Here is a 24,769-nt window from a genome sequence, read left to right as displayed (position 1 = left end):
ATGTCCTGGTAGTGCTGCTGTTTTATAATCTGGAGGCTACAATCCTCCTCCTGCTGTCCTAACCTTGATCAAAGTAAATACCATCAGTTGCTACATTTAAATGAATTAATTTATTTAGCAGACATTTTTCTCTAGAGCAACTTCCAATGAACTCTATGTAGTGTTACTTGACCACACACCTTATTCACCGTGGTGACTTACACTGCTAGATACACTACTTACACTGGGTCACTCATCCATACACCAGTGGAACACATTCTCTGTCACTCACACACTGATACAGCTAGAATACCCAGCTCTATGGACAATCATAAAGTTCACCACAAAACACTGTAAATCACCTTGGGCAAAGCATCTGCAAAATAACTACTCATAAATGAACTGCTCTTTTATATTCTGTCGACATTTTATTTACCCTATTACCAGTGTCCAGAAAGCCAGGATTATTAAAACTGTTTTTTTTTTTTTTTTTTTAATTAATGGAAACATCCAAACAATTACATGTATAAAATAACATGAAAAGTGATTTTTGGTTAATTATTTATTAGGTATGATGAGGGCTCCTACAAACATGATTCGTGTACCACACACATTGATTGAAGCAACACAGAAGTTTCGAAAACAACCGATTTTATTTTATTTTTATAATATATATAACGTGGCCTAATCCATTTAATTCCTTTATATACCATGTCAGACATACGGGTAATTTGTGTGCGCGTTTTGCTCCCCGTTCCTTTCTGTCCTAAAATGGATTTCTGACGTCGGAAAGTCGAGTTACTACACGCCACGCGCTCCAAAGAGCCAAGGCTCCGGGAGGTAATATTATATGACACCGCCACCTGCTGGCGTCTTATAAGTACTGTCACTTTTGCTTTTTGCAAAACACTTACGTTCCTTTACAGTCATACCAAACTCATTTACGCCTACGCATTTCACACAGCCGCGGCTCCTCCTACAAACACATCAATAGGCGCACTGAGCGATTTTGCAGTTATTACCCCCTGCTCGTGCAGGAGTACGCTCGCTCCGAACAGGCGCGCGCGCGGTGACGTCACGCGGAGGGGCGTCCGCGAGCGCGGTCAGCCGAGCTCGAGAGCTCACGTGACCCGAGCCGTAGCTCCACAAACAATTAGTTAGAGTTGTGAAATTAGTTAGAGCTTTTAGTGCCGCTTGGACAGGCCGGGGAGCCTTTATTGGTGACCTTTTACAAATGTGCGGGTCACCTTCTCGACAGCTGTATACCTTTGTATCGAAAAGTTTGCGAACACACGCATTTTTACTACAGAAAGTAGGCTTTTTTTTTTTTTTGTAGAGAGCTAGACGAAGCCGCTGCCCTGCGGACGTCGTAGCAGAGTTTGTAGCAGCACTGCAGCGAGCGCCAGGTAGGTAATCTGGGCTGGCGGGACCTGGACGGTCACTTTTTCCATATTTAGTTGTTTGTTTTTTCCATATCTCAGGGGCAAATCATTATCAACACCGAAACCTTTACATTTCACAAGCGTTTCGTTGTCATGGAACGTTGCCTAGCCGGCGTCGTCGTCAGTTGCCGGTTCGAGCGGAGGGAAAGTCAATGAGTGACATAAACATAATGCCACGATCATGCAATATATATTATAAATGCAATACCGGCGTATGAACGTTCACTGACTCGCTACATGGAAATATTATATAACACCAAGTTTATTACACTCCATCATAATCATGTCCCTAGCGGAATGGACTGGGCTCTCAGCAGCTTACCTCTTCAAACTTGTGTCCTTATCAAAAATTAATAACGAGGAATAGTCATTGAGAAAAACTGCAAATAAAGAGAGTAGTTATGGTAAAAGATTGATGATGATCATGATAGTGTCTTAATGTTGACTTTCTTCTAAGCAACATTAGACTAGTGTTTTGGAAATATTTCTTTTTTGTGTGACCATTGTAAATTATATTAAACATATTAGGAAATGTATATATTTTTTTTAACCTTACTATCCTAATTGCCCTACATTAGGAGTTCAGCAGTAAGGAGGAAGGCCTGCATGCGCACCACAGTTTCTCAGTTATTATCAGGGAAATGGTGGTAATTAACGCCAAATCAGGATTTACATTTAGCTGACAGTAGAGCATTAATCTTACAACTGTTGACCTGTTGATGAAGATAAGTTTTAATTTGTGAACTGCAGGAAGAGGAAGATGAAGAAGGAGGAACTTGATAGATGATTGAGTGTTAAAACTCGTGTTTTAAAACAACGAGGAAGGGATCGCTTGCTGACTCAGTGTTGCGTGTCACGAGTTTTTGGCCTCTGACAAGTTTCGGGACTCTCACATGGCTGGTGATGGTTTAGAATTTTCGACACATTTTGTCTTATCTGCACATTTTCTCTGACCAAACTGACCAAATCTAGTTTCTGCTTGGTTTTTGTTTTATCCAGCCAATGCGTATGACTTAATCCGGATTGCCTTAGCAGGGCCCCTATGGGTTTACCACAAAGTCACTTTATACATTGAGTAGGGTTAAATCAGCAGGATGTTTGTAGCTGGAAACCTGTCACAACTGATGCACAATGTTAACTTACTGCTTGTTTAGTTTATTGAAAATACACACAGGCCTCATTGAAGAACTTTGTCAGAGTGTGGAATTGACAATTTCTCAGTGTAATTTTGCCACGTCCCTTTTTATCATGAGAGACATTGAAAGCTTTTTTTTTCCCCCCAACAGTTTTGTTCCTGGAACCATGATACGGCTTGTTGAGTGTTGTAAAAAGGGTGTCGCTTCACTCAAAATGATTGGCTGATTAGAGCTACAATCGCTTGGGGATTGCAGAGCATTTGTTTTAATGCAAAAACAATCAGTGCTCTCTGCTTTCCTGCTTAAAAACAAAAACCTCAGTGATTTCACTTTCAGTCAGACATTAAGTAGGTTTTCCTTCTCATTTCATCATTCAAACTGAATGAGTTTTCTGTTGCAGAACAGTTGGACAGTCTTGGCAAAGAACTTGGGACACATTCCCAAAGTGAATTTGAGGATTCTAAAATAATTTGCTATGCAAACACTTTTTTCACAATACACAATCATGATATGTTAAGCTTTTCCTGTATTTGGATCATAAATGCGTTGAAGACACTGCATGCATTATTATATTCATGTATGCACTTATTTTTATTTGATTGTGTTCTGCAGTTGTATATTGCAGTTTGTATTTTTTAAACTATATTTAAAGGTATTTTTTTATTGCCATGTCTATAAGCAACAGATTGCTGTTAGGATAATGTGGTAGGGCCTGTCTTGAGCCAATCATGCATACATTTCCTTAATATGAAAGCACTGCTGGATCTATTTACATACCTAGCATATTGTTCAAAGTCCACTGACATGGTAAAATTGTGTGTTTTGTTACTACATAATCAAGTTTTCTATGAATGCAGAAGATTTTAATTGCTTTCTGGTTTGCTAATTATAACCCTAGTTTTTAATAAATATATAAGTATTTAGAGCAGTTGGTGCTGTGATGGTTATCCCCGAGCAAAGGTACAGAAATCTTCAGTAAAATACTCACCTCTACATTGAGGTAGTTGGTAATGTAGTGGTTAGTTACTGTCTTTGGACCCCAAAGATGCAGGCTTAAATCACATGTCCTACTACAGTTCACTTGAGTAAGGTACTAAACCTAATTTGCCCCAGCAAAAATCCACCTGCTGTATAAATGGGTAAATAATTGTAAATAGCTTAACTATATTCAGTTCTAGCCTGTTGTTACAGATCTTTTCTCAGGGATGTTTTCCATGGTATATTAGATCTTTTAATAAAGCTGTCTCAAAAGCTTTTGCTGTAGAAGTACCCAGTCATGGGGTAAAGACCTCAAAAGGCTTTAGTTTACTATTGTATTGTAGAGTGCTAGTATCCAGTACTTTCCCCATTGTAGACTTTTGCAGGTTGCAGGTTCAAACCTATAGAAATGTCTGGCATGTAAATAAAGACAAAGGTGTGCAGAATGCTGAAACACAGACCGACTACATTGTTTGTAAATAAAGGGTACAAAGACCATTTGCACTTTAAGTTCTCACTTCTCACCCATGTGGAAATTATGTGCATAATACTATACATAGTATAGTATAACATATACTATATGACAGCCCTTGGATTGGTAGGTTTGTGATGGGTAAACTTGGGATGTTTTCAATATGTGTATGGTTGTTGATTTCTTTTTTCTTTCCGTAAATTTTTTTTTTTTTTCTTTAAAAACATCATTATACCTTGGGAATCAGACTTAGTGACTTGCAGCACCCAACACAGTCACTTAAGAGACAGGAAAGGCATTACATTGGTGGGAAATGTCCACGATTCCCTTCTTTTTGCAATCTGTCATATTGATGCAGAATTTGGACCAGTTGGTTGAGCAGCTGATAACCTCTGTGTCCATTTCATTTTGCAGGACCACAGGTTACAATACAGTTTTGACTTCCAAAGACTTGACTTTTTCAACATGCAATCTACAAATGTTAATTTTCATGTTCCCTATGAAAGGGTAAGTTTGTTCTTTTGCTATAATTTATAGTGCCTTGCAAAAGTATTAACTCTTTGCTAGTTTTCTCATTTAATGGAATTATAAATGGTAAATTTCTTTGAGATGGTTCAAAATATGAGAATTTACTATTTTAAAGTGATGTTTTTTTTATCAAACATTTTTGGGAAAAATGAATTCAAATAATCCATTTCCATAAGTATTCAATGTCTGTACTATCAATATGGTTTACCTACATGAATGAAATTGCGCATGGGATTTTGTAGAGAAATTGACCATTATAGTAACAGCAAATCTATTTGTAGCATAGATCTTAACCGATTTAATCTGATATGCAAAGGGGGTGTGTTTTGTTGCTTCTTAGAACAAATTTGTGAGTCTTGCATTGAAGTAAGTTTGCATAATATGCTGGATTTTTACCACTACATGCAAAGCTTTTTAGTGAATTTTGAGATTTTTGTATGCTGTCCTTTGTAGCTTGTGCCCTTGGAAGTATTACAGGATGTGCAGTATCGCCAGGAGGCACAGAAGGTATCAACTTTTAAGGAAATCTTCTGAGAAGTTACTGAAGGCTTTTAATAAGATTGTATGGTATCAGCACTGCTTATTTTTTTGCCTGTACATTCAGTCTTTTGGTTGCTTTACTAACTTCTGTTGGTGGTCCTGCTGTACAGTTATACAAGTGGGGACTGTTCACCTGTCTGACAACCCTGCTCCTGGCTGTCATGTATCTTCAGTCCATGTATATGCATCTGCCCACTTCTGTGCTGGATTCACCTACACATGGCTTTTCAGTTTCCCGTCACAACAGTTGCACTGATCCCTGTAGGTAAGCTGAAACGCATACCTCTCTTATATGCACGTCTCAGGTGTACATTGAGAAATGTAACGGTCATGTTTTTCTGTTGCTGAAATCCTTTCACAAACTGTTTAGCTCAGTCATTCTTTTGTATTTATTAATTTGGCTAACTTTTCCTCATTTTTTTCAAATTTTCAAATAAAGCAAATTTTTCTCCAGAGCCGTTTACGGTATGAAGTAATTTACAGTTATTTACCCATTTATACAGTAGGGTATTTTTTACTGCAGCAATTTGGATTAACTACCTTGGTCAACGATGCAAAGCCAGCAACCCCTGAGGAAAAAATCTTATTTCTTCAAAATAAGACACTGTTTGATGTATTCATATCTATGAGAAAATGTGCCAGATTTACTCTTGGTTTTATTATAGGATTGTTCTTGTTGAGAGTATTCCAGAAGGAATGGAGTTTAACTGCAGCACCAACCCTTCAATCTTTCAATCCTGGCTGAACCTGATTGGTGAGGCACGGAGCAGCCTTGACATTGCCTCCTTCTATTGGACACTGTCCAACAAAGATACACACTCTGATGACCCCACAGCCTACCAGGTCTGACATACATATTGAGACACACCTTGTGTTGCTAACAGAATTTCAGCATTTTGAGTTTCAAGCAGTCTCAGTGCTAACAGAATTTCAGCATTTCACCTTTAGGTTTTTAGACTTTGTAATTCATTTTTTAATAGGGTGAAAGAATTCTGAAAGAACTGATCCAACTGTCAAGCAATGAGACTGCAGTGTCTGTTCGAATTGCGGTGAACACCCCACAGGGATCTCAGCCAGTGGAAGATCTAAACATTTTAATGCAAGCAGGTGATACCACAGTCTCCTTTAGGAATCTCACTTATTCTGTATACATTCTTTATTAGTAATTTTGAAGAAAAAACAATTGTGATTTATAATGTAAAACTTCAGTGTTAATTTTCAAAAGAAGTCTATTAAGGCAAGTATTTGATTACTGAAGTACTAATAGAAGTGTTGTTGTTTTATAATTGAAACAAGTAGTAATTTCCCTAATGAGTAAGTAATCCTTGTCTACAAAAACAGAAGTAGATTTTTCTAAATTATAATTCATTTGAATATGGTGTCGTAGTGAAGACGTCACAGCACTCCTAAGCAGAAATGTTGCTAAATGAAATATCTCAGAATGCTAGAATTTTTTGCTTTGCCAGTAAACATGTATAGCTGTTTGAACATCTAAAACTCCCACTGTGAAGACTGCTGGTACATTGTGTAATTGTGGCCTCTTGTCAGGTGCTGATGTGAGGAAAGTGAATATGCGGGATCTCACTACCGGAGTTCTGCACACTAAGTTTTGGATCGTGGACAAGAAACACATCTATATAGGGAGTGCCAACATGGATTGGCGGTCCCTAACCCAGGTGAACTGTTTGCTGTGTTCATCTAGTGTGAAGCAAATGATGTTTCCTTAGGTGAAAAGCCAATAATGGTGAAGTGAGCAAATGGAATCATGGCTCAGAATAACAAAGCACATGAAATGACGGAAGCTGCTTCTTTTGGCCAGTTACTGTTCTGTAATTCACTGAGCTGCTGCAGTATATTATTTCACTGTTCTGTTACCGCTTGAAAATTAGTACTTTCTGTTCACACTTAAATTTGGTTTTTGCATTTTCTTAAGATACTTTATTGTGCTGATTTTAATGTCTCTGCTGAATTTATCTTTTTTTAATGTACTTTTTCTACATGATAAATTTTGAGAGTTGCTTTGGGTAAAAGTATCTGAATCACTAAGTATAATCTGAACTGGTTCAAGGTTGAGACATTATGTAACAAATTGTTGCTAAACCTGTTTTGTGTGATAACACTATAATTTTATTTGTGAACACCCTGTAGTTTTTTTTTTTTTTTTTTTTTTTTTTTTTTTTTTTTTTTGTATGATCAGGTAAAGGAGCTAGGAGTTGTTGTGTACAACTGTAGCTGTTTAGCTGCAGATTTGGAGAAGATTTTTGAGGCCTACTGGTACTTGGGCCAGGAAGGGAACACCATCCCTTCTCATTGGCCAGCCAGTTATGCTACTTCTTACAATAAGGAAACTCCACTAGAGCTCCAGTTCAATGGAACCTCCTCCACTGCCTACCTATCGGTAAATATATCTGACTTGCACAATCTCATGGCCTTTGTTATTAAAGTAAATTTCTTGGACTTATAAGTGTCTTCATTACTGAATATGAAAATTTCAAATCCCTAAAAACAGAGCTCACCCCCATCACTTTGTGCGGATGGAAGGACCCAAGATCTGCAGGCTATCCTCAGTGTTATTGATGATGCCCGAGAATTTGTCTACGTAGCTGTAATGAACTACATACCAACCCTGGAGTATTCGCACCCTAAAAGGTTGGAATCAACCTGGTATATTATCTGGTTTGTTTATAATGGAAAAAAATCAATTGTTTTCACTATTGGCCAATCTGTATGAAACTGATTGGGGCGTGGATTTAACTGAGCTGAATTTTGTTTATTTAAATAGCAGTCCATTTTCTGTTACAGGTATTGGTCAGATATAGATAATCAGTTGCGACGTGTGGCATACGAGCGATCTGTACGTGTTCGCCTCCTCATCAGCTGCTGGAGTCACTCTCAGCCATCCATGTTCCCCTTCTTGCGTTCCCTTGCTGCTGTTCAAGACCGAACAAGCAAGCTGGACATTGAGGTGGTGAGTGATATTTATTGTGTATTTGGGACCAGATAATTCTAGGCCTTTGCTCTTATACCACAACAAATTTTTGAAAATGCATAAAATATAAGTAACAGAAACATCTTCTTTGAAAGTTCATTGATAACGTAAGGCTTCAGTGTATTTTATATAGTGCATTTAAAAGCAACAGCTCAAAGTGCTCTACAGTAGATACATATATTGTTTAAAAGCACTTAAAACAATTTACAATAAAAATTGTATGGAAGAATTACATCAATGAAAGAGTAACAGAATAAAACTAATAACATCTAAAAATTAGAGCCAAAAAGGAATAGCTATGTAGGGTTGTGGTGATCTGCAGTGTATCGCAGAAGTATAGCGCATGAAGCAGGGTAAGTGCTGGATGAAACGCCAGTCCAATGCAATGATACTCACTCACTCAGGCTTGCACACACCAAAGGCAATTTAGAGTCACCAGTTCACTGGAAACGCATGACTTTGGCTTATGTAAGAAAATGCACATGTACGCAGGGAAGACATGTAAGCTTCATACAGACTTAGATACAAATTCATTTTCAAAACCACAGCCTAGAAGTTATAGGTTTCCTGCCATGCAGATGGCAGAATAAAACAGCAAAATAAAATGAAAGCAGTAGGATAAATAAGGTACAGAGGACAGGAAAAAAATTGCTCGCACAGATGTTTGATTTTGAACATGAGTCTTGATCCTGTGTTTACAGGTGTCCAGAGCAGTTCTGATATTGTGGAATACATAAGTGAAAGTCTAGGGGAATGGGAATTTAATTAAAGATAAGCATCTTGTCTACAGAAACTCTTTGTTGTGCCACCAACTTCAAGCCAGAAGAACATCCCTTATACCAGAGTCAACCACAACAAGTATATGGTCACAGACAAGGTGGCCTATATTGGTATGCCTCCTTCATGCCACTGTATTAATGTTTTCAATTATCGCATACACTTTTCATTCTATTTGTTGTTTTACTGATGGTTTGTTTTTTTTTTTTTTTTTTTTTTCCCTCTTTTCCCCCCTGCGGTTGTTTTGCTAGAAAATAGTATTCTGTCCAATTCAGTGTCTGATCCAAGATTTATTTTCTTAGGAACCTCAAACTGGTCAGGAGACTACTTTGTGAACACGGCAGGGTCAGCGCTGGTAGTGAACCAGACTGCAACCCTATCAACAGAGCTCACAGTCCAGGAACAGGTCCAGGCTGTGTTTGAGAGGGACTGGGACTCCCCCTATAGCACCTCGCTTACCCAGCACACAGACATCAAAAAACTGTGCAGTGCTAAACACTTTCACTCTTAGATCTACCTCCAGGCCGTTTATAGAGGACAAAGAGCATTTGGAGCTCACAGTGATGTGAGACTTTACCATTGACTCTGCTTTTTCTTTTTTTGTACACCATTATATTTGTCTGCACGGCCCTGTTGCTTCAGGGGCGACATGCCTTTATGATTAATCATGTTCAGTTATAACTTTTCACTTATTACAACTTTTTCAGGGTAATTAGCAGACATAAATATTTTAAGGAAATGGTATTTTGCTATAAAATGGTAATGGTATTTTAAGTCACTTTAGACAAAGGTGTCAGGTAATAAAGAATAGCAATCAGGCAAGCCTAACTTAATATTAGCAGTTGGGTGATGTAGGTGTTTCTTAGTCCCATCACACTGTTTAGCAGTACAATTAGCCAGCAGTTTTTGGTTGTTCACAGGAGAATTTCAGGAAGTAGTACTCTTTAGTTGCATGAACCTGCAAATTTTATTTTTTTGGGATCTGTACACTACACAAGTCAGTTAAATGTTCTTGTGTGAAACACTTCAGTATACTCAGAATTCAAAGCACACTTAGTTCCAACAAAAATGTATTTGCACAACACTGCCTGTCAGCAGAAATTAAATATGAAAAAATATAATAGATTTTACATTGGCTGTTAAATGTTTGTATTTCCATGACTGGGATGTACTGTAAGCCAACATGCTGCTCCTGCTGTGCTGTAGTAGTTCCCAGAGATGTAGTGCATGTGTGGATTGTTGTGATTGGACTCTTCTGCCCTGACATGTTTGTTCCGTACAGGTATTGCCCATGCTGCCTTTGTACTCACTTTTTACTGGTACTGTAAATCTGGTAGACTGGTACTCTTCTAATTAAGACTGTCTTAAGAGACCTCAGGAAGAATTTAAACTTAGATCCCCCCCCCCCCCCCTTTCACAGCCTTCAAGGTGCTAGATTGATATGTTTTGGAAATGTGTAGATTTTATAGTTGCCTGTGTGTGTGTGTGTGTGTGTGTGTAGCACTGTCCTTTTGATGTAAATTGACAGATGCAGTTTTTTAAGTTGATGAGCGATGAAAATATTGATAGGTGCCACAGTAACAATTGTGGATTTGTTTTTGCACATTTGTAACTGGCATGTATATAAACAGAAATTAATATGCATTGAGAGGCTGTGTGTTTGCCCTAATGTACTTTGCAAAGAAAAGGTTTTCATATTCTTTTTTCCATCATGAGCAGGTATGTCTGAAAAAGCTGAGAAAAGCTCCATCTTTATTAACATTGCTTCTTATCCATGAACTACAATTTGAGTGCAAAGGAGAGGAAGAAGTAGCTATGTGCTACATGCTCATTTAGGAACTGTGTTTTAGACCCCCCCCACCCCTTCTGTTGAATTTGCACTAGCACATCTGGGACATTAGAGGCCAGTGTTGGTGTAAATGAAACTCTGTATGAACAAATCGCTCTTGCAGTTTGAATGGCAGTTTGATTGTTTGGGTTTCCAAGTGGATTTCCTTGCTTTGAAGTTTAATGAAGTAAATGTAATGTGTATAAAACATCTCTTAAGGGGGAAGAAATCTGATACGGCATTAAAACTGGATTTCAGACATCTGTGAAAGGAATCATTGTATTTCCTTACTGAAATAGTCAAGATTTATTCTTTTTCGAACACCTTGACTAGTTTACATATTAGAGAGGTTCAATGGATGCCTTCAGCCCCCACTGCCTGACCCCAACCATTTAACACAGAAGTGGGCCTGGGTCATTATCTCATGGAAGATGGTGGGACCAGTGATTGCTCTGTATACAGTAGTTTTATAATGGCAAAGGATCATAAAACAGTACAGTAGTTTTATGAGTATCAAGAAGGCATATTTTTCATGGCTTCATTCTTGAATAGAAGTGGGAAGATGTGAGTTTGGTGGTATTCTTTCATGTTTTCTGAAGTTTGGCATACAGTGTTTCTTTTAACTGAGTATCAGCTTGCATCTTACATTTATATTCATTAATTTAGCAGGTGCCCAAAGTGACCCACATCTCATAGAAAATACAATATGTGCATTACATCAACAGAAAGAGGAACTTAGATGCTGACACATGATTCTAAAGCACAGTTAATTTATTACATTCCATCATATGAACCAATGTTCATCATGTGAGTAGCTGCATAAAAATTTGTTATTCAATAGTTAAAATCAAAATTATTGCACATAAACAATTACACATTAATGTGAACTTAAGTCATGTGATAGGTCCATCTCAGCTTTGGTCTGGCTGTCAGTATTCCTGGTGTAGAACACAAGAACGGGCAGCATTGTGAGGAAAATGAGCAATTTCTGGGTCAGACTTCATTTCAAAGCAGGTCTAGTTGGTTTTATAAAGAGTGAACTGTTTCATATTAGTTGCATTCATTTCACACTTAGTACATTAGTTTTTGTCCAAATGATCTTACTGCCTAAGATTTTAGATTTCATCAACATACTGAACACCTGATCAAGTATAGCCTTTCTTGAGAATCTTAAGTTTTTGAATGCAACAATCCTCAAGATTTTGTTAGAATAACATCTTGAGGCTGAATTTCTTTTTAAGTGACTAAAGCTCCTCTGAAAGTAATTTATTTTGCCTAGAAATAGTTTCCCTCTGCTGATCTCCGGGAGCCCGCATGGGTGTCTATCGTCTCAGCAGGGTGTGTCTTTAGCATGTTGTCCTCCCACAGGAAACACCACCCTTGATGAGGATGTCCTGTATTTATAATGGAGCCACTCGTCAGTGAACCCCTTAGGCCAGGACCCCCCACCCTCGCAACATCAGGCTATAATAATTCCGGAGATGTCCCAGCAAATCGGTTTTAAAGATGGAAGCACTGCTTCAAATCAATGTTAGTTTGGTTTAGTAAGTCCTGGTAACTCTTTGCATAAGTTGATAAACGCTTTTAGGACACTACGACAGCGCAGTTTTCCTTGGGGCGGATACTGGATCGTGAGGGCTGATCCTTGGCCCAGGTCTTGCTGACCCAAGACATGGTCAAGATTCCACATTTTTATGAATATCTCCCCTCTCTGCTTACAGCTTTAGACAGCATTGTGTCCTAGTTGAGACTGTTTGTGTTTAGGCGTGATGGGAAGCAGGGTAAGCTGGCATCCTCTGGGAGCAGGCCCACCATGCCGTTGAAATTCTCCACGTAATTTTGGCTCTTAATTTTCGAGTGAGATGCAATCCGCGATAATTGCTTTGAGATGAGAACAGCGGGAGGTGCAGGAAGTTTGACGCAAACCCATCTAGACCGATTCAACTGTGTGTGTGTTCCACGTCGCGCTCCAGCGGACAGCCTGTCTGGACAGGCGTGGCGATGAGGGTGAGGACAGCAACCGTGGAGCCCCCCGAACTTCTCCGAGGTGGAGCAGGACCCTGGGGAACCCGTTGTAGATGTCAGCCTCTGGAGAAATGTGGACTCCAGCTTGTTTCCCATCAGCACAGAAAGGTGTTTGTTACTACTGTATTTTACAAGTGGATGAGGATGACCAGATTCCCACTGAAATGGTTTATATAAACACCAGCATTGCCAGGTACAATAGCAGCACCGCATTTAGGCTTTCCAGTATATTTCTGAGAATCTGAATCTAACGCTCCTTCCTACAGGCCAGAACTTTGTCATTCAGGTTTTGTTTAGGCCCCATTTAATGGCGTTTACAGCATTTCATTAAAACCCCGCAAGAAACACCTCCTTTCTGTTCTCCCCACAGTTTCCAAATCTATTGCGAGCCATCAAAATTTGATTCATTGATTCATTGATTTGGTGATTGATTTAGTGAAAATGGGTTGAATTTAAACTTGCAATGCGGAAATGTTTTCTTAACACACTTTGTGCCTATCGAGAGGTTTCCCAACTACTGCTACATGAATTGCTGTGTGCGCTGTATCTAAAACCAAGAAATGAAAAAAAAAAAAAGACACTTATCAGTTTTTGTACAGTGATGTTACCGAAAAGATCAAAATTCACATTGAACTGTGGTCAGTTTTCACCTAAATGTAACTCTGAAATGAAGAATTCAGCCTATACAATAAGAGCTAAACAGTCTTTTTGGGAATTCCTCTGGTGGGTGGCCTTTGGACCGACTGCTGCCTTCTTTGCATTCTTTCAAACCTACTGGAACTTTTACAGTCTCGATATGTGCAAGGACACTGAAAATAATGTTAAGCTCCATAAACGAGCTTTAACTGTTAAAGGTTAAGTGCTAAAATGTGCACATCCTCTTATGGATGTCGGTTGAAATCCCTGGTGCTGGAACAGAGTGCAGTAACACTTACTTTATAAAACACTTTTTAATTGCGTTTCTTCGTTTTAAGGAGTGAAAGTGATTAAGTGTGTGTAAAACTGTGTTTTGTTATTCTTATTTTTAAGCTTAAGGTGCATATTCTGTGCTGTTTGCTGTTTACGATGGCCACGTGGGGAGTGTTTTTTTTCGAGACCAATCTGACCTGGTCACCCAACACTGCTCTCTAAGCCCGAAAACAAGGCCCACTGCACTCGCTGCTAAACCCATCCTGTGGCAAACAAAGGTCCTGGGCTTTAGCATGGGATTCAAACTGCTGACTGCAGGCCTGAGCTCATATAGTCCATTCTGTCTAGTCTCGCCCTTTTCCCCCATCACTCCCAGCCTCCCCGATGGGGACTCTCCATGTGTTAGGCGCAGTGCCTCTTGTCCCAGGGCGCTGACCTGGCGAAACCCTCTCAAGAACCTGCTTCTTTGGGTTTGTTCACAGTCTTCATCACTTTTGCTCCTGGTGTGCTGTGATTTTTCTCCTGGAGGATGTGTGACTGTCTTCGAGGGATTTTCAGAGTCACCTGGGCGCCATCTTCTAGTGCAGGTGGGCTGGGTAATGGTGGTGGGGTCAGTGCAGGCTTGGGAGACGGCAGTTTTTCTCGCAATGTCAGATGGTACGCGTGTGACCTTGTGTCATTTTATACACTTTACCTGTCAGCATTGCATCTATGGTAAGGTGGTGCTTTTTATTACTGCCCTTGCAATCTCTTATTCACCTCTCTTAAGGTCAGTCTTGTTCAAAGTTGCAGTTCATCTATTAACAACCTCTTAATAAATCAGTGCTTCCAGGACCCGGCAAGAATTTCTTTTGACTGTCTGATTTACTTAAGACGAAATGTGTTTAATAAGATGTATTGTTGAGTTGTATGTATGTTATACCAGTGGTATGTTTTTCTAAAAATATAAATCTGTCTCTGGTCAATATTAACACCTTGTGAGGGTTTGGAAGGTCACATTTGATGTGACACTAATGTAATATATCATTTACCCTGTTAACTGCTGATCTTTACATAACCATGTAACATATGGTCAGGTCTTCTCACTGGGTTTTTCTCTTTTCTACAATAATTATGATTTTAATATTAATATGTGATGGGAAGGAAGTTTGAAGACAGTAAAAAAAAGTTATATAAGTAAATGCAAAATACGTGTCGGAAACTCATTTTGTATATTGCGTTTTGGCAGTAAATCACTGGTTTGAAATACAGAAATTACTTCCAAAAAAAAACTATGTTTCATTATTGTCTGCTTCCAGCAGCAGTTAAGGCTGTTTCTTCCTAAATTGTTTTTCGTAGATCTCCTTTCGGGTTTGTCTGTGAGGTCAGGAATTGCTATACAAGGCATGCAAATAAGGCAACCGTATGACTAGTTTCTAGAGTTGTCATTTTGTTATGCAGTTCCTCATTCGGAGCATTCAGGTCCGTTTTCACGGTGCCCAGCATGTGCCACCATCGTCCCCACGCACTGACTCGGGTTTCCTGACACCTCGAACTGCTGACGAGGAGAACGCAGCCCCGTTAGGGTATGCTGGCTTTGCCCAACAGCCTGCTTCTGTCTGTCTGTCTGCCTGCCTGTGTGTCTCTGTGTCTGTCTGTGTGTCTGTCTGCTGCCTGGCCTGCTAAATCCCAGTTTTGTTTCAGCGAGCGGGAACAATAGTGGATTTGGCCAGTTTCAATACCCTGATCCTTTGGCAGGCATCCCTGGCATTTCTTTCTTTTGGTGGCCATAGAGGCTAATCTGCTATCTGGTTGACACACATTAAGCGAAGTGCCTCCTATGTCCACAGTATCGCTTTGGGACTCAAACTGCGTCAGCCTGGACCCTGTCTGAGAAAGCAGTCAAGGTCCCCTCCCAAATGCGCAGCAGCAACAACCTCAAAAAATTCTTTCTGGCTTATTTTGGGAACGTTGTCCAGAACGGAAATTTATAAATCATGTAGCATGCTGCTTCTTTCTAAAGTAAATTTTTGTGATTTTTTTTTTTTTTTTTTTTTCCCCCCCTTCCCCCCTCTTAATGAACTCCAAATTCTATACAAGCTTTGTATGCTCAGGCCACCCTGTTGTTGTATGTTGCCAGAGCATGTGAGCACTTTTTCTAAAATCAGACAGCGTGCACTTCTGAGGCCAGCCTCTGGAACTGTTGAGCCTGGACTCCACTCCTCTGCCTACCCACAGCACCCCCCTCGCACTTCTAATTTGGGGCATCCCGTCAAATGATATCCAGTCGCCTGCAAGGCCACCGCCCCGTGCAAACGCTGACGGTCCGGTCCAGGATTCCTATCTAAGACACTGTAGTGAAGAACTAAGGCTGCTGGCAACAGGGGTGAGGAGTGAATGAGAGCAGAGCGCGAGTGCCAAGAGCAGTGAGGTCCCTGTCGCTGAGCTCTCTTCCACAAGCAAGGCAGGTAGAGAAGGGGAAGGTAAGTGTTGCCTCTGCCTTCCCAAGCTTCCTTTGCACTAAGCGGACAACTTGTAACCGTCCAGTCAACCTGTGTTGATCTTCTGATGCAAAGTCTTGATGGGGCTTCAGTTTTCTTTATAGATGAAAAGGTGGAATTTAGAGTCTCATATGAGAGCATTCAGTTCTTGTATTGTTTGTATGACATTATGTCCTGTTTTTAATAGAGGAATGCGAAGGAAACCAAGTGTTGTATGAGAATGTCAGCGGCTTATGTTGAGTGGGTGAAATGGTGAAAAGAAAAAGGTTCAGATTGTGCTAGCAATTTATGCGCTTTGAACAGAATTGAATGGTAGACTTTCAGGAAGTAATTTTATGCAGATTCTATGGTTTCCACAACGGCTGTCTTGTTTCTTTCATGCTTTGCAATCCATTTGTGTGTGCAACATTTTGTGGGATCGCTGTCCTGACCACGTGTGACCATTTAGAATTCAATATATTCATTAAGAATTCAAAGTAGGAGAGAAGTCGCTCCATAAATCACAGCAGCTGCCTCCGTTTGCGAGCAATGCTGGGCGAGCGGCAGCGCGTATTTTAAGACAGCCTCTGAATTTCATACTACGGCAACAGCTGCAGCATGTGTGGGTCATGGGATCTGTAGATTCTTCAAACATAGCTTGTTCTATTGCTTAATATGCCCTGCCAAGACGGCCAACACAGTCTGGCCAGAAGGTTGTTCTCTGCAGAGGGTTTACTTTCAGGAGGAACCTCCTTTCTGGGTCTTTAAATGCATATTGTCTCAACAAATCTGAAGCCGCAGCTGTTACTGAGTTCTAGTTTAAACAATGTAGACACCGATGTGACAAATGTAGTGATAATAAGTATTTGATGCTTTTGGTTTTTGAAAAATGTTTTGTTGATTTTTTTGTATTGACTGGACGTGTACCCAACCCTTTTCAGCTCAGTTTGTAAACACATATAAAAGGAGTGGTGTTGAGCTCATTATAAAGAAGTGGGGGTTCAGAAGTGATATGAACTCATTGGCATGGTATTTTCAGCCTGAGAGGACTATTGGGATTTCTCAGCACGCCACACATTACTACTCCTAGATACCTAACAAATGCCTGTGGTTTGCAAGTTGGCAGCAAGGTGAAGTGCACCACACTTCCAGTTGGTCCTTGATCGCCTCAGCACGCACTAGGTAGTGCTGGAGCAGGGACTGAAAAGCTGGGGCCATGGCAGGTGGATGGATGGGGTAGTGATACAGAACTCCATTATATATGGTATTTACATTAGGAATGATGTTGTGAATTAACATTCGCTTCATAATGACATCTTTTTGGTGTTTCCATAGACCCTGCAGTTGCATATGTTTTTTTTCCTTACTGTACGTGTTGTGTTTCTGCAAGCACGATCTCTCTAGGGTGTTTGGTTACAGTTAGCAGCAAGAGTCCAGCTCTAAGTCAAAAAGGTGCTTCACAGAGACAAGCACAGATGAGACCTGTTGTAGTGCAGGAACAAGTGAACCTGGGTCGATGTGTTTCCCTCCACAATACTTGGAAAAACACCAGGTGTTTGGGGACATGGCACTAAAAAGGGTATGTGAACGAATACTGTACACGACTGTAATACATAAACTGATGTTTCACTGCCGACTGCTAGTAGGTCATTCCGATCACATTTTACGCGTAAATGTGTTATCCGCTAGTCTACGCTGGAAAGTAAACGCTGGTGGAGCTGGGAGAATATCAGGAATCAACAATGTACATAAAGTTGATCCTGCCTATATCACAACAAGGTCCCTGGAAACAGTGAACAGTGAAGGACTTCCTTTGCTCGTGTCCCTCCTTAACAAGTGGCAACATATGCTAAAATAGTGGAGCTTAGCTTTTCGCTAAAGACATTTATAGCGTCTTAATGTAATCTTTCCATGGCTGCTGTAACTTGCCCATGTTTCCAGGCTATAGGATCCTTTTTGATGGTGCTGTCAGTGGCACTGAGATTATTTTTGAATTCATACCATAGTAAAATATACTACACAGTACATTAGATACATGTGTTTTAGCAAGAAGGCACCTGTGGAGACATACTCAAGCGTACTTTAGATACAGCAATAGGCAAATATTTGAGTACACCTGAGCAACCTGTGCAATATTTCTATAGGACCAGCTAGGCTTTTGACATGTACCGCATGACCACTCAGTCTGGATTCTCACAGTAAAAAATAGTAGCACTGGAAAAGACCGGGCGGCAGAACCACCTGAACCTGAATTTACCTGCAGTACTACACAGTGCTACAAGAACAGTCAAAGTGACTTGTGCCATGCAATGGTTTTACACTTTATTCCTTAAAACAGCTGAGGAGTGTAGTCATGTGCAGTGAGCTGATGGTCAGGGACTGGCATGGATCCCAGCAGAACACTGGAGGTAAACACTGCAGTACATCAGCCCACGGTGCTTTGCAGCCCTGGACCTTTTCTGAGAATGCCAGCAATGTGAGAGAAGGCTTCCCCCTCATTGTTCCCCGGATAAACACGGGATTGAAAACATTCATCTTTGACCTTTATACTCTGACTCATGGACTTATCTTGTACAGCGTGGGGATGCATTCTAACTTCTTGGTTTAACTAAGAATGGGCTCGAAATTACATGTCGAAGTAAAGAAACTTCTGCGGCAGTTCCGTTGTTTTTGATGAAATTAACAGTTGCACAGAAGTAGACTTTACACGGAATAAAGTAAAAGCTGAAAGAGTATATTGCCACTTTTAGCCAGGAGGATGGAAACCACCCAGTGTGAACTAGACTTGTGTTCCTCATTTTTCCCAGTATTTTTGTGCGTCAATAAAGAACTGGCCATTGTAGGAAGTCCAAGCGCCTAATTGTGTAATCTAACTAACCCAAGAAGGCAAACTCTCACTCACTCACTTATTCACTCATTCACTCACTCACTGCCATTAACCACTCATCCAAGCCAGGACTGGGGCTGTAAGGAGCCAAAAACAATGGGTGCAGCTAAGCGTGGACTACCAGTTACACACTAGGTGCGCTATGTGAGCCCATCAACCTGAACTGCATGTCTTTGCACTGAGGGATGATAGCAGAGTGCCAGAGGAAACCCACATGAACATGGGAAAAACATGCAAACTCCACATAGACTGAGCTGGCTTTGAACCTACACCCAAAGAACCCAAGTGCTGTATGAGAGCAGAATTACTAAGAATAAACGTAAGAAGTCTTTTTTAATTACTGTTACTTTATAAATGTAGCATTCTTTGAAGGGGGTGCAGTGGTGCAGCTGGTTTGGCCAGGTCCTGCTCTCTGGCAGGTCTGGTGTTCGAGTCCCGCTTGAGGTGCCGTACGACAGACTGGTGTCCCGTCCTGGGTGTGTCCCCGCCCCCTCCAGACTTGCGCCCTGTGTTGCTGGGTTGGGCTCCGGTTCACCATGACTCTGCTTGGGACAAGTGGCTTAAGCCACCGTGTGTGTGTGTGTGTGTGTGTGTGTGTGTGTGTGCGCGCGTGCGTGCGCGCATTCTTTGAAAAAATGTGACTCACCGAAAAAACAGAAGCATTAATTTTTTTCCCCTTTTTATTGCTGCCTCTGTTAATAAATACCCTTGTGAGACAGCAGGTAGTGCAGTGGTTAGAGCAGTTGCTTCTGCAGTCGGAACCCCTTCTTCTGCTATAGCATGTACCTGTGAGCAAGGTACACACCGCTAGGCTCATACGGGGTGAGCAAGGTATTTACTCTGAATTAATATAAATAGTGATATGATAACATAAATGGATAAATCGCTGTAGATAGCTTCACATTTTCAGTTGCTTCAGAAAAAAAGCATCAAGTAACAAAAGGGTAACACATTTCAATGTGTTTGCAAAAGGTGCCTTGAACAACCATCTGATGTCCATAAATGACTAATGACTTTTAAATCACAGTCAGCATAATCCAATAAACCAGTCTTATTAGTTGCCTAAAATAGCCTCTGTAGTTCTTGCCAATTGTGTTTTAGACCTGTGAGAGTAAAATTTACTCTGAGCTACCTCTACTCCTATGACACACATGCCATTGCTTTAATGTTATAATCCATAGACAAAACACGCTTGTGACTCTTCCTTTGCACCTCTTTTGTTTCTTGTTAGTGATTTCCTGGCTACAGTTATTTAATGGGCTTCTCTGTCCTTTTAAAATGGAATTATTGGTCTTCATGAAAACAAAAAGGTCTTAAAATCAACCTGTAAGAGCAGCAGGTCTAACAAATCCATGGAAAACATTTATATTTTTAGTTGTGCTGTACAGGCCTCTGAAGGAAATAAAATGAGGTAACAGTTCTTATTGATCTTTTTTACCTTACTACCTGTGTTTGATTTCCTCTTGTACTTGATAGTCAGTGGTACCTACTGTATATTTTTTATTTTCACTATGCCTATATAGTTGGTTCCTCAACTTAAACTCAACTGGGACATGAAATCTGAAGTAACTTTATTATCTCCAAAGTCATTTTTTACTTCTAGCTCATAATAAATCCTACATAGGTCAGACATGTTTCCACTTATTCACAGCTTCGGTTCTGTGGAAACCTCACATGAAACTGTAATAAATAAAAAAAAAAAAAAAAAATCTGTATCACTACCCATTATTACCGAAATCTGACTAGATTTGCAGACATCGAGGCCCTACCCTGGAAGCATAGGGCATAAGGCACGACACATCAAATGGGACACCAGGCGATGGGAGTGAAACACTTTACTGTTTTTCTCAAACTTCAAACTAAATTACAATTCACCTAAAATTGCTGAAAGTGAAAATTACCACCCTCACAACTTCCCATTCAATCCTCATTGCTGATTGACTGGTCATGTAAACATATTCAGTGTTCATGGGCTTCTTTCCACGTCCAGTTTATCTACACAATCAGCAAAAACTATAATACAAGTGTTCAGCAATTTAGTTATAAGATTATTCGATAAGGCTCTGTGAAAATCTTGGATTTAAGCTTAAATAAAAATACTTTGTAAGGCCTTTGTAAAATTTTTCTTAACTTTGTACTATACATAATAATGAAACAAATTTACAGTTGCTGAAATAAAAATATTTTTTTCACCGTTCTGTGTCGATTGTTGACCAGTTCATCCCATAGCTAACAGAAAAATCACAAGTGAGCTATAGATACTGTGGAAGCCAGTTGCATCAAGGCAGCCCTACACTTCTGTTCTGTTTGGGAGCATTTTACTGCCAGGTAACGGCTACATGCAGGAACAAGTTGATCATGCGCTGCTGCGGAAATTTTAGAAAATAGAACGGTGAAGAAAATACTTCAGATGTGTTATAAAAATTAGGAACCTGGGAAGTCTTTGTATCTTCAAAAGTTTGTAACTTGAATGTTCATAACTTTGGGAGCCAATACACTTTCAAGATAGATGCATAGGTGATGTTCTTCACATTTATGCATGGCTGTATAATTTATTTAGTTCAAGGGTATTCCTTCGTCTCTTTACTTTAAACTCATACCTGTTTCCTTTTACAGTTGCAATAGCAAAATATTATCAGTGAGAACAATGAAAAGCAACAAAAGTAGGATGGAAATGTGCTTAGTCTGTATAATGCAGGACCTACCACTGGACTTATACATATTCATATGGGAGTTTTACGATTTTTGTTGTTCCCATAGCTCAGCTGAAGTTTCTCACAGTTGAAGTTCAGGTTTCATGACCCTGATCTGTCTCCAAAAGATTTAATTTAACCAGAAATATTTTCTGCATATTTATTTGAATTGTCATTTAGTTTGTTTGAATTATAACATTTTCTGCAAACTTCACAAGCAATTCTACCGTTTCTGAAATAATTTAACCAAGATCTTCTTTCTGAAGGACTAAACCGTATAGCGCTATTTTTAGTTTTTTACTTCTTTTCTCACTTTCTCAAACTGCATCTTCAATACTGATTATACTTACTCCAAATTTTTTTCGGGCTCTTCTCATGTTCACATATTTCTGGTCAGTGTTTACCATCTACTGTGTAAAAAAAAAAAAAAAAAAATTCTCATTAATTTTCTTCAGAAATTAACTCAGAAAGCACATGTACAACACTATGCAGTTATGCATGATTTAATCTTTGTCAAGCTCATACTACAGCGTAAAGCAGTCATAGCTGCCTGTTCTTGAACACAGTTCATATATTAAAAGTCCAGTTAAATGTATCACATTTAACCAACCAAATGATTGCTTGGAAATTAATAGCTCTTCTGACTTTTTGATATTCAATTGCTGGGTGGGGTGTGTCTGTCTCTCTCTCCTCCCTGGATTTCTTGCGGTCCAGCTTAAAGTTTTCTGCTTCATAGGTCAGTAGTCAGGCAGATGTGTGTCAGGGCCGTGTCTATATACAGAATGTGGGCCCAGCTATGCGGACCATTCCATCCCCTCTTCTGGGACGAGAACCGGCTTGGGCAGCTGCTTCTCTCACTCATACAGAGGCAGCCGACTAGTGCAGTTATGGTGCTCCACATCGGACCTCAACATTGAGGGTTTCAGTCTCAGGATGGCTACTGCTGTGACACAATGACCTTGACCGTCCAAACGTAGCTTTCATCTGAAGATCCCAAACATGCACTTTAGGGGAGATTCAGATTACATTTAATTTCTATTCTTCAATTACCCTAGAAACAGTGGATGAGAATTCAGTATGTAGACATCAGCTCTGCATGTCTATTCTAAGAATTTTTTTTTTTTTAACTTACATGAAAGGTATGAGTCCCAACACCTTTTCTTCAATAAGAGATGAAATTCTGGAAAAGCAAATGTTGTTATAGCAGATTAAGTGGTTGTCGCTGTTCTGTGGTAAATTAAAGACATCAGGTCATTACAGAAAAATTCATTGAACCCAAGAAAATTCCCCGCTTAAGCCTAGAATTCCATGATTGAAACAGATCGAAAGATTACAGGGTTCATACCTAAAAGAGAAAGTGCTGTTATGTGTTTCACATGTCAGTGACAGAATTTCAAAAGCTAATAGTGAAATCAAAGTACATAGGTATAAGTAAAATAAATATATATCATGGTATACTTTACACCAAGAGCTCAAATGAAGCCCAAGACATTTCAGATTGTGAGATTCACCCACTGTTTGGGAAGAGGAGTAGAAAAACTTTTAACCTAAAGAATGGCATGCATTTTTTTATTTGTAGAATGTATGAAAGTATGATTTTATTTGGGGTTAGTTTTAGGCATTCTGGTGATCAGTTTGTATATTACATTCTAATGCACTCCTGGCTGAGCTGAGATTCCCCTGTATGGTGAAGTCTAGGCCAAATGGCCCTGCTGCCACTGTATAGTACCTATTATGGTATTAAAATAACTCAGCAAAAATGCTGGTTTTCTTAAGCTTGTTGTGTAAAATATATTTTTATGAGACATTGTAGAGGTCTAGCATCACATAAGAGTCGAGTATACATTTCCTCCAGCAAAGCTGCTGCTATATCGTCTCTCATCAAGATCTAAAAACATAAAACAGAAAAAGCACCTCTGGAATGGGTAGTTGTTTATGCCTGAGAAGTTTTCATCATCCCGTGACCCAGTTTGACATCCAATACTGTCCACCAAAGGCATGAAAAATATGCTGATATTGTAATGTCCTCCTGTGCCTGATTGAAACTCGATCTGGGCCACTCTAGAGGGTGGGGACTCGCATACTTCAGTGAGCTCTGGCAATATTTAGAGTTGCATGGAGCACTAGCAGATGAAAGGTGCACACATTTCTTCTGCCAGAACAGCATGTCCTACTAAAGATCTGTATCAGAAACATTCTCTGCATCATCAGATTTCTAACGTTGAATACTTTTCAAAAGTTTGGTGAACAAAGGTGCACTTCACAGCAAGTGAAGAACTTTAGATACAGAGGCACAATTAGCGAAGGGTATTTTGTGCAGTAACACCGATTTTTCATGGCACATATAATGAGTATATGCCCATAGAATTGAAAGTCAGATATGAAATATGACAAAGGTCATGAAAGAGAATGTGATGCTAACGCAGCTGTTAGGAGATCAGTGGAGAGCAGTGTGTCAAAAACATGTGTTTTGAGAACCACATTCAGTGAAGGGATTCAGCAGTGTTGAGGGAAAGAGGGAGTTCTTTCTGAAACACAGGAGCCAAAACTGAGGAGCTACTGATTTTTTATTTTGGATACCTTAAGAGCAGGATCACCAAGTGGCCAAATGTGAAGGAATGCAGCACTCTTGCTGGTGTGTAGGGAATGATCAGGTCTTTTTGAAGAAGCCTTGCAATTTTTAATGCAATGGATTGAATAGGAAATCCCCCATGATTTTAATGATCTGTATAGTTTAAGAGGCAGTGCCTGTTTGCTGCCTATGCTGCAATGACACGTATTTCCTTATTCTGCAGGCTCTGACAGAGACCCAGATGAAAGGCACACTTTCCCCAGAGGAAGAGAGCCAACAGTAAGCTACCTTAATTTACTTTTTATTTTTTAAAGTTTGTTTTTTCTTTTGTCACTGAAACATGCCTTTCACTTTATTTTCACTTCCAAGGAGGAACGCAGTGTTCGTATTGCACTTGAATCAAGGCTTTTTTCAAACAGCACCACTGCGGAATATGTGCAAACTAAGAGATACTGTGCATGACCTGCACTGATATTATCAATTTTCTTTCATTAAATGGTTCATTCACCAGCAGCCAGCATAATAATAATAATAAAAATATTTTTTTATTAATTA

The 24,769-nt window shown here is 39.8% G+C and overlaps 1 protein-coding gene and 1 long non-coding RNA gene across 2 annotated transcripts; both read left to right on the top strand.

Moving 5' to 3' along the window:
• Window positions 1-1,046: 1,046 nt before the first annotated feature.
• pld3 (phospholipase D family member 3) lies at window positions 1,047-10,232 on the top strand. Its single transcript, XM_018742724.2, has 12 exons — window positions 1,047-1,385; window positions 4,422-4,514; window positions 4,989-5,042; window positions 5,186-5,340; window positions 5,741-5,918; window positions 6,056-6,182; window positions 6,624-6,751; window positions 7,273-7,473; window positions 7,585-7,724; window positions 7,878-8,043; window positions 8,855-8,954; window positions 9,144-10,232. Exons 2-12 carry the CDS (start codon window positions 4,473-4,475, stop codon window positions 9,350-9,352), a joined length of 1,500 nt encoding a protein of 499 aa, XP_018598240.1. The 5' UTR covers window positions 1,047-1,385; window positions 4,422-4,472; the 3' UTR covers window positions 9,353-10,232.
• Window positions 10,233-15,881: 5,649 nt separating this feature from the next.
• Window positions 15,882-24,494, top strand: LOC114911596 (uncharacterized). The gene is made up of 2 exons (XR_003797951.1): window positions 15,882-16,065; window positions 24,438-24,494. It is a non-coding gene; the product is annotated as an uncharacterized LOC114911596 (long non-coding RNA).
• Window positions 24,495-24,769: the final 275 nt, after the last annotated feature.

This window comes from Scleropages formosus, chromosome 10, assembly GCF_900964775.1.
Source record: "Scleropages formosus chromosome 10, fSclFor1.1, whole genome shotgun sequence".
Classification (NCBI taxonomy): Eukaryota; Metazoa; Chordata; class Actinopteri; order Osteoglossiformes; family Osteoglossidae; genus Scleropages; species Scleropages formosus.
The sequence above is the reverse complement of the archived record's forward strand: the minus strand, read 5'-3'. Positions and strand labels throughout refer to the sequence as shown.